Raw genomic sequence first — 14,292 nt, 5'->3', positions numbered from 1 at the left:
CAGCTCCAAACTGTAACCCCTAAACGACTTCATCCTCTACTGAAAACATCCTCACACCATCTATTTTAAGCTTCGACATTCGTATGCAAGGACTTGATTTGGAATATTGAAATCTATTAGGGTTTTAACTTATTGGGAATAGTTCAAGAGTGAGTCAAAGTCTCACATTGAATAGAATAGACAAAGTTAAACGTTATATAAGAATAAAGGCCCATAACACCATTGCCTTAATGTTTTGGTGTAAAATTGATGTTAAATGTCTTTTATATATATATATATATATATATATATATATATATATATATATATATATATATATATATATATATATATATATATATATATAACTCATGATAAAAAAAATACTATTTGGAATATTTTCTTTAAGGGTTTTGGATTATCTCATTACACTCACCAAAAAACCACATCACAAATTTCAGAATCATGATAGATGTGCTCTATTAAGGCATTTTTGAACATTGAGGGAAAAAGGAAAAAAAACCTTCCGTTTGAAAAATTTCAGAAATGGGGTAAATGTATATTGGGTTTTTCGAAATATGGAGGGGGAAAGGGGGCAAATGAAACCCTGTGTAAAATGAAAATCTATTTGGACTTTTCTGAACGTTGAGGGAAAATGCAGAAAAATGAAATGTTGAGTGGAAAATGAAATCTTACCCACAATTAATATTTGAGTGAACCAACTTTAATAAAATATTTGTTTTCGGTCAGTTTAACCTAAATAATTTTTTATTATATTTTATTTTAATTATAAATTTTCTTTACATCATCAATTGGAGCGACGCTTGATATTATTTTTAAATAAAAGAAAAATACATTTTGCTTTAAATGAATGTAGCGTTTTTCTGTTATGATAAATTTTTTTATTCAAAAAAATATCAATGTTGCTATAGCATTTAACCGACTCTATTAATTATAATTATGATAGTGTTTCTTTAAAGTGTATTTCATTCTACATTCTTCTAGTGGGTATTCTATTTTCTTATTTTTAATGAATGTAGAACTTAGTCTCGGACTTAAATTTTCTATGACCACGTTACCAAATCATGAATGTACTTAGATTCGATCATACATGACAAAGCCGAAACATCTTCTAAGAATCTTTGGTCATAGACACTATGAGATTGGTATACTCTAACGACTCGAACTTAGTATCAATGAGTTGGGCAACTATGACTGCAAATCTGAAAAAGAATTCATCCATGATAACTTCACCAAACTTGGCTGATAAAAGAGGCTCAAAAACTGCTCTTATTGACTTAGCTACAATCAGTGCTCTTGTTTTGCTATCAACTATAGCATCATCCACATCCTCTTGAAGGTTTCCATCCCAACCTATTTTAACAATCTCCAATGTCTTAAGGCTAAAAGATCCTTCTTCTTCAATCACTTGTCTAACTTCTTCAGGAGTTGGACCGTAAATAGGAAGGTCAAAAAAGTCCAATTTTGCCTCTTCAACCAGACCCTGCATAAATAATCAAATTCTTCTTTAAGAAACCAAATAAACATATTTTCCTATTACTATTTAAGGTCTGGTTTTAAAAGCACAAATATTAGATCCTTCACCAAGGATATGCAACACAACTTTAATAAATAAAATAGCCATAAAATACGGCTTAGATACAATACAAAATATAAATTATTATATTCAATAGAGGAATATGTTTTAAATTTGCTAGTATACGGAGGGTAGGTTGACATCAATAGAACATTAACGTTAAAAGGAAGCTATTGGTAAGAGAAAAAAAAAAGTATTTGTAGTATATACTTAAGGAATACGTACACCACTGAAGAATTTGACCGAGAAAGGAAGTTGAATCTATTTTTTTTAGGTCAATGTACTAATTTAATAGTCCTAAAGTTGTATTCGATATGTAAGAACATCAAGATTGAACAAAAAAAAAATGAATGAATATTTCTTAGATAGGTTAAAGGACCGTATGATGAGACATATTATTCTTATGTATGTGTTAGGACAATCCTGTTACTTCTATTAATTTTTTTTTTCTTTTGTGATCAGAATAAAAAAATGTTACAATTCTGAGCAGAAAACATTTTATACTTATCGAGTCATTGTGGGGTTCAAACCTTTACGATGTATAAATAAAAGGAAAATAAATAATTATAAAATGTACTTCATAGCCATATGTAGTTTTTCCTGAACCGAAGTAAATTTGGTCTAAGTTATTAGGTTAGTGTCATCAATATCCTGTCCATGAATATTCAATATATATATATATTCTAGCTGGTGATGCCATTTTGAATTGTGTGCATTCATCAAACCTCATGGGTTACCTCTTGGACCATGTCGTTGAGTACCATACCAATTATCCCCCATGGACTAGTCATGTTTTGAGATTTTTCTCTACCAATGAACGTAAGTAACATGATACCACCCGATCTTAGTTCCTCTGAACGTGATTTAAGAAAAAGTTTGAAATCCTTTTCAAATTGCTTCATGTATGCTTCATAGACTGAAGGACGCCTTTCATTTGTTATATAAACATTACCCTTGTTGAGTGGTTCAGCTATGTCGGTCGAAGTTGGTGCCTGATACCATATAAATTGAACCAAATGCATTAACTTAGCCATTAAAGCCAAATATGAAATCGAATTAATTACGCTAGCAATTTCTGACTTCAAATGCTTGAGCTAGCGCTTTTTTTTGTACGTAAAGTTAGTTTGTAAAGCCAGATATAAAATGGAATTATATATGTTAGCAAAAACATTCATAACATAATTAATCATTGGAAATGTTTTATTAATTTGGTGCACTTAACCTGAGATAGCCAATGGAGACAGTAGGAGGAATGAAAGAAGTGAATGTAATCATCAGAAAAAAGCCTTCCATAGAAGCTTCCTGGTGTTGCATGAATAAAACATCGTACATGTTTGTCGTTTTTTTCTTCATGGATTCTTTGGAAGAAGTCAGGGATCAACTTGAAGATGGTGTTGAAATCATTTCCAAATAGATCATTCATGTAAATTTGCAATGCACGTGGCGTACCCTGGTTTAAGCTGAAGCTAGCCTTATCCATGATACTTAACATGTCTGACACAAAGAAGAGTGAATTTGGCCCCGAAGAGCATCCCAAATCTGCTACTTTCCAACACCTTTCTGAACTAAAGTTTGACGTCAATTGTTTTACAGTATCTTCAAGTATAGGTTTCACCATGCTTGCCACTTTTCTCTGCACCAAACTTAACTTCGGTTAACTTCCTATAATGTTGAATATGATAATATATATATACTGTTTCAAACTCATTCCTTTTAGCAAATTCGTAAAACAAAAAGAAAACCGTGTTTCTAATTTATGATATAAAGGTCGTAAAGATGATACTTTTTGGACAGCAGAAAAGAGATGATACCTGAAGCAAGGAGTTGTTGGTATAGCTGGTTTCTCCATCACCACCCTTCATGTGAAGCACTTTCTCTGTTGCCATCATAATGAATGGACACTCAACAATACAAAGTCGCAAACAACTGCGGTACACTATGGGAAGTGTCACCGTTTATATAGAGCACTTTTACTGTTAGAACGAGTACATGATTGATTTTATTTTTTTAATACAAAGACATCACTAGATCAAGATCCAACTAAAAAAAGTAATGATATTTTGAAAAATAAATTTTAATAATTTTTTCTTATAATCTGATATTATAAATAATTTTAAAATATTAAAAAATAAAAAAATAAAAAATTAATTAAAAGATACCGCCTCAAAGTGTAAAATATAAAAAAATATAAAAGCCTGACACGTTTTTTTTCATTCAATAATTGGAAGATACTTTTAATTTTCATACAACATCGTACGTTTGAAAGTGGAGAGGTGCACCTTTTCTTCTATAAGCAAAGAAAATTATGATATAAAAAATACAATCTATAATATCAGCAAGGGCATGCGCACTGTTAATTCATAATTAAAATAAATAGAAAATTAATTATGATAGTTCTTGATTAAAATTTAAGCAAATATTTGTATATTTAAAATATTTTGTAAAATTGTTGAGAAACAATGTTTATCGCGTGCATAAAATATTTTATAAAACACATGTCTCGAGATACACAATATTTCTGCATACCGAAATAAAGACGAACACATGCATTGCACATGGGATTACAGTGAAATATATGACTATTTTTAAAGAACAATAAATGAGAGAAATAAAATTGGTTATTAGTTATGCAGATTTAAATAAATTTTGTGGAACAATATTTAAAACAATTTGCAGTGAGATATATACGTTTCTTCAATAAAATGAATATATATATATATATATATATATTATCGTTTTATACTCAAACTTCAAAAGACATTTCTAGAGTTTAAAGCCAAATAACTTGTAACTTGGCTTTTAGTTCCAACAAATAGAAATAAATATAATTTTAGTCTCTTAAATTAAACAAAAAATAGTTTCTCTAATTCAATAAAAAAAAGAATACTTAATTTTTCGATAAACAACATGAATGAAAGTTATACAAAAATAACGATGTGTTTTTATCTATTAATATTTACTTCAATCCACTTTTGTGTGTAATGAATCATTAATGTTATCTAACTTTAGGGATTAAAATATATTATTGTATTATATTTAGGCGATCAGGATCAATATGGTTAACTACCTAGTTCGAACCGCCTACGACTAGTCCTATCATAAAAAGAATAGACTGTTAGTTAACTAAACAAGATAACAACACATAACGGCTAAGACCGCCTACTCCAAAGAATAACGCATAAGTAAAAGCCACCAACCCCAAACTTAGAAAATTACAGTGGGACTTCTAGTGTCAGATCACAAACATGGGACTAGGGCCTGGCCCAAGTTCAGACGAAGCTTGAACATTGGCCCAATGCAATAAAGAGGGGCTCAACCCATAAAGGAGGTAAAACATAGTTACTATCTCTATAAGTACATGTGGACCTCAACAAATTAAAGGTACGCTTCCATTAATTCACTAATCTGTGATTTGACCTTTGAGTGTCTTTGCTGACTTGATCGTCAGAGTCCTTTCCGTATGTAATCCCCTAAGGGTCCAATCCGCTAGTATTAGAAGAAGACGCATCCAAACCGAGGAGTATGCAGTCCGAAAAGTCAGTGATTGGGGTAAAATATGATTTGTGCTCTCTGATATTCTATTATTGTTTCCGCAGGAACAATTATTTTAAATTTAAAAAATTAATTTTTTTAGTACAAAAGACAAAAATATTACCAAATTTTATAAATGAAAATATTATTTAGTTAATAACTTGCTGGTCTTGATAATATAAGTTTACTGAGTTGGAGAGTTACAATGACATTTGGAGTTGGGCGGAAAGGTAGAAAGTTACCAAGTTTGAGATGAAATTAGTTAGAGAAAAATCATTCAAAGTTGTCTACAAGCACAAGTAGTGATTTATGATAATATATTCTTTGTAGATCGTTTGATTAAAGATTATCATATTCACTTGTTTAATGAAGATCATTTAATACGACCGAGGATTGTTTGATACATTTTTTCAGTAAAGATGGTAAAATTACCAATTACATCCATCGCGAGGTAAAGTGTCTATATATTTTGTGTTCATCTTAAATGTGAAACACATCTCTCCATGTTATCACTAGTGCAAAAATATGAAATGGCACACCATATGTCAATTATCTTGCAATTGTCATAATTGTTTGATTGATGACGTTCTTGGAAATTTAGAGAGCTAAATGACCATAGTTTGTATATAATTGTCATCATAGATGACGTATAACAACGATTTAATTTAAACCACAGTCATATTCGTGTATTATGTATTTCATTGTACTTTTCTGTCCATTTTTACTCTTTGTTTTCTTAACATTTGAGTATGGGGTCCACGGAATTTTGTTTTTTATCAATGCAAAATAATTATGTGTTCTGGGGTAAAAATATTATTGTGTTGATCTGAGGTGAAACAACATTGATCTTATTTCTTATGAGCTAACATTAATGACGTATAGGAATTAAATTCTAATAAGTTATCCATATAGTAGAGCAATTTGATTAAATTTGATGAAATATCATGGTTCTTTTATTAAAAGAAGGTTAAAATATTTTTTTTCCAAAGTCATGTCAAATCAATCTTAATTTTATTTTTTTTCTCAAATAGGTTGCAATTTTCGTCAATTCTGTTTAATTTGGTATTTTTTTTTCTAATACCATTTAAATTATTGAGAATGATGAATAGTGACGGTCACGTGTCACTTTGTAGTATTTTTTATTTTTTAATACTTTTTATTTTTCTAATTTCTTTTCAATTTTTTCAATTTGTTTTTTTCAATTTGTTTTTAATTTTATTTAAATGTCCACATGTCAACCTAGTAGTGTGTCACGTGTCAAAATCAATGTTTTATATTCAATTTAGTTCCGATATTTGTTACTGTTGTTCAATTTAGTCCCAATTTTGTTTAAAATTGAGCAATTTTGCCTATCTCAAAATTTGGACCAAATTTAAATTTTATATAAAATTTATAATGATGTTAATTTTAATATATTTAATAAAAATTGCAAATTTTAATATAAAAATTAAATTTGGTCTCAATTTAGAGAGGGGCAAAATTGATTCATGTTAAAAAAATTTAGGACTAAATTTAACAAAAATAACCAATATAAGGACCAAATTGAATATAAAACACTGACTCTAATACGTGGCATGTTGTTGGGTTGACACGTGGACATTTAAAAAAAATAGAAGAAATTAGAAAAAATTTTAAAAACCACGAAGTGAAATGTGGTATTCAGTGTTCATGGTCGTTAATGATTTTAACGGTGTTAGCAAAAAATGACCAAATTGAAAAAAATTGACGAATTTTAGGACCTATTTGAGCACAAAAACAAAAATTAGGACTGATTTAACAAAACTTGACGAAAATTGGCACCAAAAAGGTATTTTAACCTTAAAACAATTAATCTTCTTTAAGTTTTGTTTTTATTTGATATGTGTGTGTTACGATTACTTTTATGAGCTATTAAATAAAAAAGTCATCTTAAAAATTTTGTACACTTGTCACCCTCTAAAACCAAACATTGAAATTGTACTATAGGAGCCGGACAGGCCACCAACCTAAATCCCACAAAAAAAAAACACATCGGATACATACCGGTATAATAAAAATAAGTAGTAAGGAAACTAATGAAGTCGGGAACTTCCCTGATCATTAAAAGGACAAGACCTTCACTACGTATTCCGCATATACCAAAGGCCGCCTACGCCACGGTGAATAAGGTCAACCACTTAGAACCAACCATCAACCAAAAGGAGAGGAGACATAGATATCCAACTGAATACATCAGCAAACAATTAAACGGATAGTGAATGACAAAACAGTACGCTGATATGTTCGCGAACCTCCACTAACTTAAATAAAAAGTAGAACCAAGTATAGTATGTCCAAAAGGGACTGGGTCTGTAGTGTAAGCCCAATTAAGTCTGGTTAAAGCCAATTAAACTTGGTCAAGCCCAATTGAACCTGGTCAAACCCAATTAAACTTAATCAAAGGCCCAAAGCTTGGGCCCATGAAGAAATGAGTAAAGTGATAAAAAAAAAGATAATTAGATATCTATAAATATAGGTGGACCATGTAATTAAAGGTATGCAATTCATTAGCACCCTAATCTAAGATTGACTTTGTGAGCTTTTGCTAACTTGATCACCAAAGTCCATTTTTGTGGGTACCCTCTTACTCCATGACATGCACAAGACAACAGATGATGGATATTTAGTGGAGCATCATGATCAATTTGAGGAATCTCACGATTGTGATAAGATAAGGTTTGAGCCTCATAATAACCTAATATTGTCCTTGTAGGAACAAAAATTATTTTTACTTTCCCTTATAACCCATAACATGAAAAATAATTGGGGCTCATTCTTCAAAATTGAAAAAACAATTAGTCACAAAGAAAGATATAATGAATGATTTAAAATTTTGTGTGGGTATGAAAAGCTACAAACTCTATGAAGGATTCTACGTTTGGTGTGGGTGGGAACCTAATAGAACAAAAATGTTTGAGTTTGAAGTGGGTACGAGAACCCAGAACCACATAAAAAAATAAATTTGGTGTAGGTGGGAGAACTCCAATAACATAGAAAGGTTCAAAAATTCAGGTTCCTAACAAAATAAGATAACCCTCATAAAAAATAAAAAATAAATAAAAATAAATTTTTTTCTTTTGAGTTAAAATAGATAGCGCCAGTGACTTGGAAAAATAAAGAAAGACTATTGAGGTTGAAGTTAATTGTTCTTAGTTTAAGATAACCTATGTTACATGTCATGAAAATTCTTAATGATTCTCACATATCGATGTGGAACAAAAACATGGTAACCTCTCGTTGTGTGTCGAGCTTTTGATTTGAATCTATGCAAGTGGATTGAGTCAACTATAGTACAACCAAAAGGGGTTGTCGTATCCACATGGACTATAAAGTATATTGATAGTTATGGATTTTATTCTTACAAAGGTCAAGATGTACTTGGTCCTTCGAACTGCATCCACCAGAATCTCTGCTAGGAATCCAACGTGTCTTCAATATCCTTGGTCTAGGACTACTGTTTCGATTTGACCATTTGAGTCCACAATTGGAAAGCCTGCAAAGACACTTTGACACTCAAGTCAGTGGTACGTGATAAGTAATAAATGTTATAATAGAAAAGAATGGTTAAAATACTTTTTTGGTCCTTGTTTTTGTCAAGAAGTGTCAAACTGGTCCTCTAGTTTTTTTAGTCTCAATTTAGTCCTAGTTCTTTTAAAAATGATTCAATTTGGTCATTTCCGTTAGTTTGACCAAAGGGTGTTAAAGCTAATGTCACGTGTCAATTTGTATTCTTTTTAATTTTTTTTTAATTTTTATTTTTTTTTACATATGTCACTTGACAATTGTTTCACGTGTCAAAATTATTCAATTTGGTCCCTGTATTTATTTTTAGTTTCAATTTAGTTTTAATTTTTGTAAAAATAAAGCTATATTGTTCCTCCTTAAATTGAGACTCAATTTACTTTTTGTATGAATTTTATGGTGATACTCTTACCAACATTAACATTTTTATTAAATATTTATAGAAATATTTTAAAATTAACTTTAAATTCTATACGAAAGTTTAAACTTTGGTTTTGTTTTGAACTTGAAATTTAGTTCTAAACTTATGTGTGACAAATTATTTGATTTTTAATCTTCACTAAATTTTTAGTATATGGTACACTTGATGCCTTTATATATGATGACAAAATGGTTAATTATTGAAATTAGGTTTGGGGTTTAACTTTGTTTAATAATAAAGCTAAAAACAAAAAGTTTGTTTAAAATATTTCTACAATTATTTAATAAAAATATCAATTTTAGTAAGAATATTACTATAAGATTTATCAAAAAGTAAATTAAGTCTTAGTTAAGGAGGGACAATATTACTTCATTTTTTACAAAAACTAGGACTAAATTGAAAATAAAACAAATATAGGGACCAAATTGAATCATTTGGACACGTGACACAATTGTGAAGTGACATGTGTAAAAAGAAAATAAAATAAAAAATTCAAAAATTCAAAAAAACTAAAAAACCACAAATTGACATGTGACATTAACTTTAACACTGTTTAGTCAAAATTGACAACAATGACCAAATTGAATCATTTTTAAAAAAACCAATACGAAATTGAAACAAAAAAAACTAGAGTACCGATTTGATACTTTATTACAAAAACAAGGACCAAAAGAGTAATTTAACCTAAAATAATTAAAATAAAAAGAGTGGCCATTTTGAAATTTTTGCAAATTTATAGGCCTTGGTTCTAAAACAACTGAAGTATATAACCGATGTAACACCCCTTTCAAGATGTCATGTGTAGTTTTTTGTTTTCAAACGAATGAAAATACTATGATATCATCTTATAAATAGGATTTTTGCAAAAACTTTTACTTCGTAAATACTCATCCAAGTTCATTCAAATAAAACCATACAAATACCTAAAACCTTTATAAAAGTTCCATTACAATTCTTTCAAACTAGGAAAATTCAAAGGAAAATTCAACATAAAAGAAATCCAAAATTCTTTCCAAAAGCATTCCAAAACTCCCAAAGTCCTCCACAGCACGTCCAATCACACCTATGCATTTCAACTAGCATCTTTAACAACATCTGATCCTGTATAACACACACGTTATATGATGATCCTACAAACACAACAAATGCAAGGCTGAGCTAACCAGATAAAATAATATATAACCATACATTGTCATCATACAACTCACCTCATGATCACAAACATGTTACTAATTCAACTAAATCATATTACCACCAAGTAATATCAATCAAATCATATTACCACTAAGTAATATCAATCTAGTATATCCTTCTCTTATAACCATCCATTACCATTACGTTTCCTACATACTAATGCCTCTTGGAAAGTCTCTTTTCCTTGCTTCCCATAAGACTTACAATAAGCATAAATAACACAAAATGCATATGGTAGAAATCGAACACATGACCTTCAACCCATAACAAGATTCCAACCAACTATGCTACTCTTTAATTTTGTCCTAATGTGCATTTATTAATTTAAAAGGCATCATGCACGCCTAACACCCTCCATGAAATTTTATTTATTTTTTATGGGTCTTACAATTAAGGTCTATACCTGTGCCCTAAAATAAAATAATTGAAAAAATGCACCAATTTTGAAATTTTCTTGACCGAGGCTTATAAGTTTGCGAAAATTTCAAAATTGCCACTGTAATTTATCTGCTTTGTTTTCTTTAAAATCAAGCATATCACCCTAGTTAAGAAACCAAAAGTACACTAGTGAGTTGAGATGTTGACTCTCCAACACATTCATGTATCTAAAGCCAACTAATGACATGTCCACTTGTTGAAAACAAAGGGATTTCACGGTTGGAAGTGTGTAGTCACATCTGTTGGGATGCTTTTCATTTTACTATAAATAACTATTTGGCAATGTTAGGGGACCACCTTTTCGCTCTGATAGTATAAGAGTTCTTGGTTGCCTCTATTCACATAAGGTATGTCTTCGTCTTTATCTTCATCTAATTCTAGTTCTTCAACCAAGAAGGCTTTCGTATAGGATGCTGCAAGGCCTTTTGCTGGATCGTCTAGTAGTAATGTTGAGGCTTCTTGGGCTGATGAGGTCTTGGAAGACCTTCCCATTTGTGTTGGGTATGAGTGAGTTGACCTCAATGTTCAGCAATATTTTTCAAAGTACAAGTGGTTGTCCCTAGTGTGTAGCTTTATCGAGCCTATCAAGTTCTAGAGGGAGATTGTCCAGATGATAAAATTTCCATAGATAAAATAGGGCTTGTAGATAATGCCTCAAGGTCATTAGAGTTATCCTCAAGACTTCTTTTATACATATACGACTTTAATAACTAATGTAAAATGTTAGAATCCCATTTGATGACCTAACCATGGATTTCCTTCGTGTATTGAATGTCGCCCAACTCCATCCAGGTGCTTGGGTAGCATGGCAAGCGTTCTGAGTACTTTGTCAACTACTTAAGTTGAAGCTTTCTCCTTGGGTGTTTTTACACTTCTACAGTACTCATCCTAAAGATCTTGTGAGTTGGTTGTCCCTATTCAGTCAACCTAAAGCATCTTTATTTGCTTCTTATACATCATCCTTTAAAAATTTCAAAAATGTAATTCTTATAGTTGCCATTAACCCATCTAGTCGTCCACACTTCTTTGATAACGACAAGCCTAAGTTTCCCTTTTCTTAGACTTGACATCCATTTCATCATGACGCGTGGCCCAGGTCAATGATGATGGTTGAGGACATTACGATCCTAGGTGTCTTGGATGATTTTCCTCAACGATTCCCTACTCAAAAGATTATGGTCGTGTTGATGTCCATTCACCCTCAAGTGGACATGTATGGTATGTATCGACCTTTAACCTTGTATTTGTCTACTAATTCACTTAACTAGATTTATTGTCCTTGCAGGACTAATGCTAACCATTGAAGGTATTCTTGGCTAAAAAGTCACTTCCAAGCTCTTTAGGAACAACTGAATGCATGAAACTACGAGGACATGAGTACATCATTTGTTGTGGTTGCACCTGTAGTGACGGAGGTTAGTGACTTGCGACCTCTTCATGCCAATGAAAAGAAGAAAAAGAATAGGCATCATTATGAAATGGGTCTTCCTATCATGTGTTGTCGAAATGTCCTCGTACCGAAGTGGACAATTCATTTAGTTATTTGATGGGTACCGAGATGAAGGTGTTTGATGGTATAGGCATTGGTATAACTAAGGATGAAGTTAACATTATAACTTCATCATCTCATGAGACCCATTTGAACGCTTTCGTCGAGCATCAATCTCGGGCTTTAGTTATTGGTAGACATCTCGGCATCGAGCTCATCCAAAGAAGTGCTATTTAGAAGTTGCGGGCTGAAGTTACTAACTTGAAGAAAAACCTAAAGGATTTGAGTCAGGAGGAAAGATTTGGTTTGTTCAAACTGTTGGTCTACGTTAGCAACTAAATACTGTCAATTCTGATTGGGATTCCTAGAGGACTCGTTGCTTCAAATCCAAACAAAAGAGAAAGAGGCATGCGAAAAATTAGTTGAATTAACCCAATCCTTAGAGGACTTGAAGATAACCAATGTTGCTTTTAATAAGGAATTTTGAGAGTTGAAAGCTTATGTTGTCGAGAGGCATATGAAGGGGTTTCCCAAATCTTTCCGCCAAGGCGCCTTAGGTTTTGACATTGATATTTCGTCCCATGATGACCATTTTGATGTTGAAAGAATGTTTTTTCAAAAGACATTAGTCCTTATCGAAAATATTCTTGTTGTCACTACGGCTAAAGAACACAACCCTCCTATCCCTTATGGGCATGTCCAGGATGAAGATAACATTGAAGACTAATCTTGCTTTTATTTCTTATTTTTTGAGAGGCTAAGTTTAGTAATTCTCGACCCTTTTGTATTGTTTTTTGAAATGCCGAGTTTAGTTGCTCTCGACCCTTTCATAGAATGTACCTTTAGCCTAAAATATAAAGTTATCTTGTATTTCTTATATTTATGTTTGTTAGTTTTGTTCAAACTTTACATTGGTTTCATACATCAATTTTGTCTTAATCATCAAAAGGAATGAAATGACTAAATCAACCTTGATCGAGATTGTTCTCGAGAGGGATTCGTGTTAACCAAATTAATTATCTTTGGGAGGGATTAAATCAACCTTGTCCGAGATGTTTCACAGGAAGGACTAAATCAATCATGGTCGAGACATTTTGCAGAAGGGATTAAATCGACTTCAATCGAGGTGGTTCTCGAGAGGAATTAAATCAACCTTGACCAAGAGATGTTCTTTTGGAAGGATCAAATCAACCTTAACAGGTGGTTCTCGGGAGGGATTCAACGAGTTATTTGTGTAAGAGTACTTTGGCTAAATCTGATATATTAATTTCTCCTTTGTTATCTCCTTACACTAATACAAAAAGGAGTTTTGGCAGCGGTTGTTTTTGCCATTTTGCCCCGGTTATAGAACCGAGGCATATTAGAACAATGCATAAAAGAGTCAGTCTTGGGCCTCAGGTCTTAACCGAAGTAGAAACTTCATATTATGCCTCGGTTCTGCTGAGAACCGAAGCCATATAGGCATTGAATTTTGAAATAAAAATTGCTTTTTGGCTTCACAAAAAAGACCTAAACAATACCAGAAAAAAATGAACGTTCTAGGTTTGAGGTTGCAGAAAGGGAAAGGGTGGGGAACTGTCATTCCCTGAAAAAAACCAATGGCCAATCCAATCCCTTCCACATGCTTCATCTACTTTCTCGCGGTGGCAATCCTCACCAGCAGCAACTTCGCCATCTTCGTCGCTGGTCCACGAGTCTCTCCATAAGAGCCACCTCGCTCTTTGCTCCACGAACACAAACACCGTCGACTTCCCGAGCACTTTCCTCAGCGTGGCAGCGCCCTGAATATCTACCCTAAGAACAAAAATAGCAGAAAAAAAGAGTAAAGCAATTAAAACCTAAACAAAATGCAAAAAAAAACAAATCACAATATATATATATATATATATATATATATATATATATATATATATAGAAAAAATGAGAAAAAAAAAGATCAGGAAAACGCTAACCAAACGTATTTTTCGGTTTTTGCCAAAAGGGGCGGTTTGCCAGCAAGAAGGTGGCGTTGCGACTGGAGAATGAGGCATGCAGGAGGCTTGATGGAAACGGAGAAGAGTGGCTGGCAGCGAGAGAAATCAGAAACTTTGGAGGAAGAAGACG

At 32.0% G+C, this 14,292-nt stretch overlaps 1 protein-coding gene across 2 annotated transcripts; it reads right to left on the bottom strand.

Moving 5' to 3' along the window:
• Window positions 1-934: 934 nt before the first annotated feature.
• Window positions 935-3,498, bottom strand: LOC114167563 (7-methylxanthosine synthase 1-like). Of its 2 annotated transcripts, none has more exons than XM_028052663.1 (4): window positions 3,388-3,498; window positions 2,799-3,219; window positions 2,314-2,568; window positions 935-1,483 (listed from the first exon to the last, which is right to left on the bottom strand). In XM_028052663.1, the coding sequence occupies exons 1-4, from the start codon at window positions 3,423-3,425 to the stop codon at window positions 1,112-1,114; spliced, it is 1,086 nt and encodes a 361-aa protein (XP_027908464.1). In that variant the 5' UTR covers window positions 3,426-3,498; the 3' UTR covers window positions 935-1,111. The 2 variants fall into 2 exon arrangements, with proteins under 2 accessions (XP_027908464.1, XP_027908463.1); XM_028052662.1 differs by having other exon boundaries at window positions 940-1,483; window positions 2,799-3,209.
• Window positions 3,499-14,292: the final 10,794 nt, after the last annotated feature.

The sequence above is a fragment of the Vigna unguiculata genome, chromosome 10 (genome assembly GCF_004118075.2).
Source record: "Vigna unguiculata cultivar IT97K-499-35 chromosome 10, ASM411807v1, whole genome shotgun sequence".
NCBI classification, from domain to species: domain Eukaryota; kingdom Viridiplantae; phylum Streptophyta; class Magnoliopsida; order Fabales; family Fabaceae; genus Vigna; species Vigna unguiculata.
The sequence above is the reverse complement of the archived record's forward strand: the minus strand, read 5'-3'. Positions and strand labels throughout refer to the sequence as shown.

Excerpts from the sequence above, each read along its gene's own strand:
- LOC114167563 (XM_028052662.1), bottom strand. The coding sequence starts at position 3,465 with ATGATGGCAACAGAGAAAGTGCTTCACATGAAGGGTGGTGATGGAGAA. Across the intron at positions 2,569-2,798 it reads GTCTCCATTGGCTATCTCAG|GCACCAACTTCGACCGACAT; the intron begins GTTAAGTGCACC and ends ATATGGTATCAG. Across the intron at positions 1,484-2,313 it reads TCAACGACATGGTCCAAGAG|GGTCTGGTTGAAGAGGCAAA; the intron begins GTAACCCATGAG and ends TTATTTATGCAG.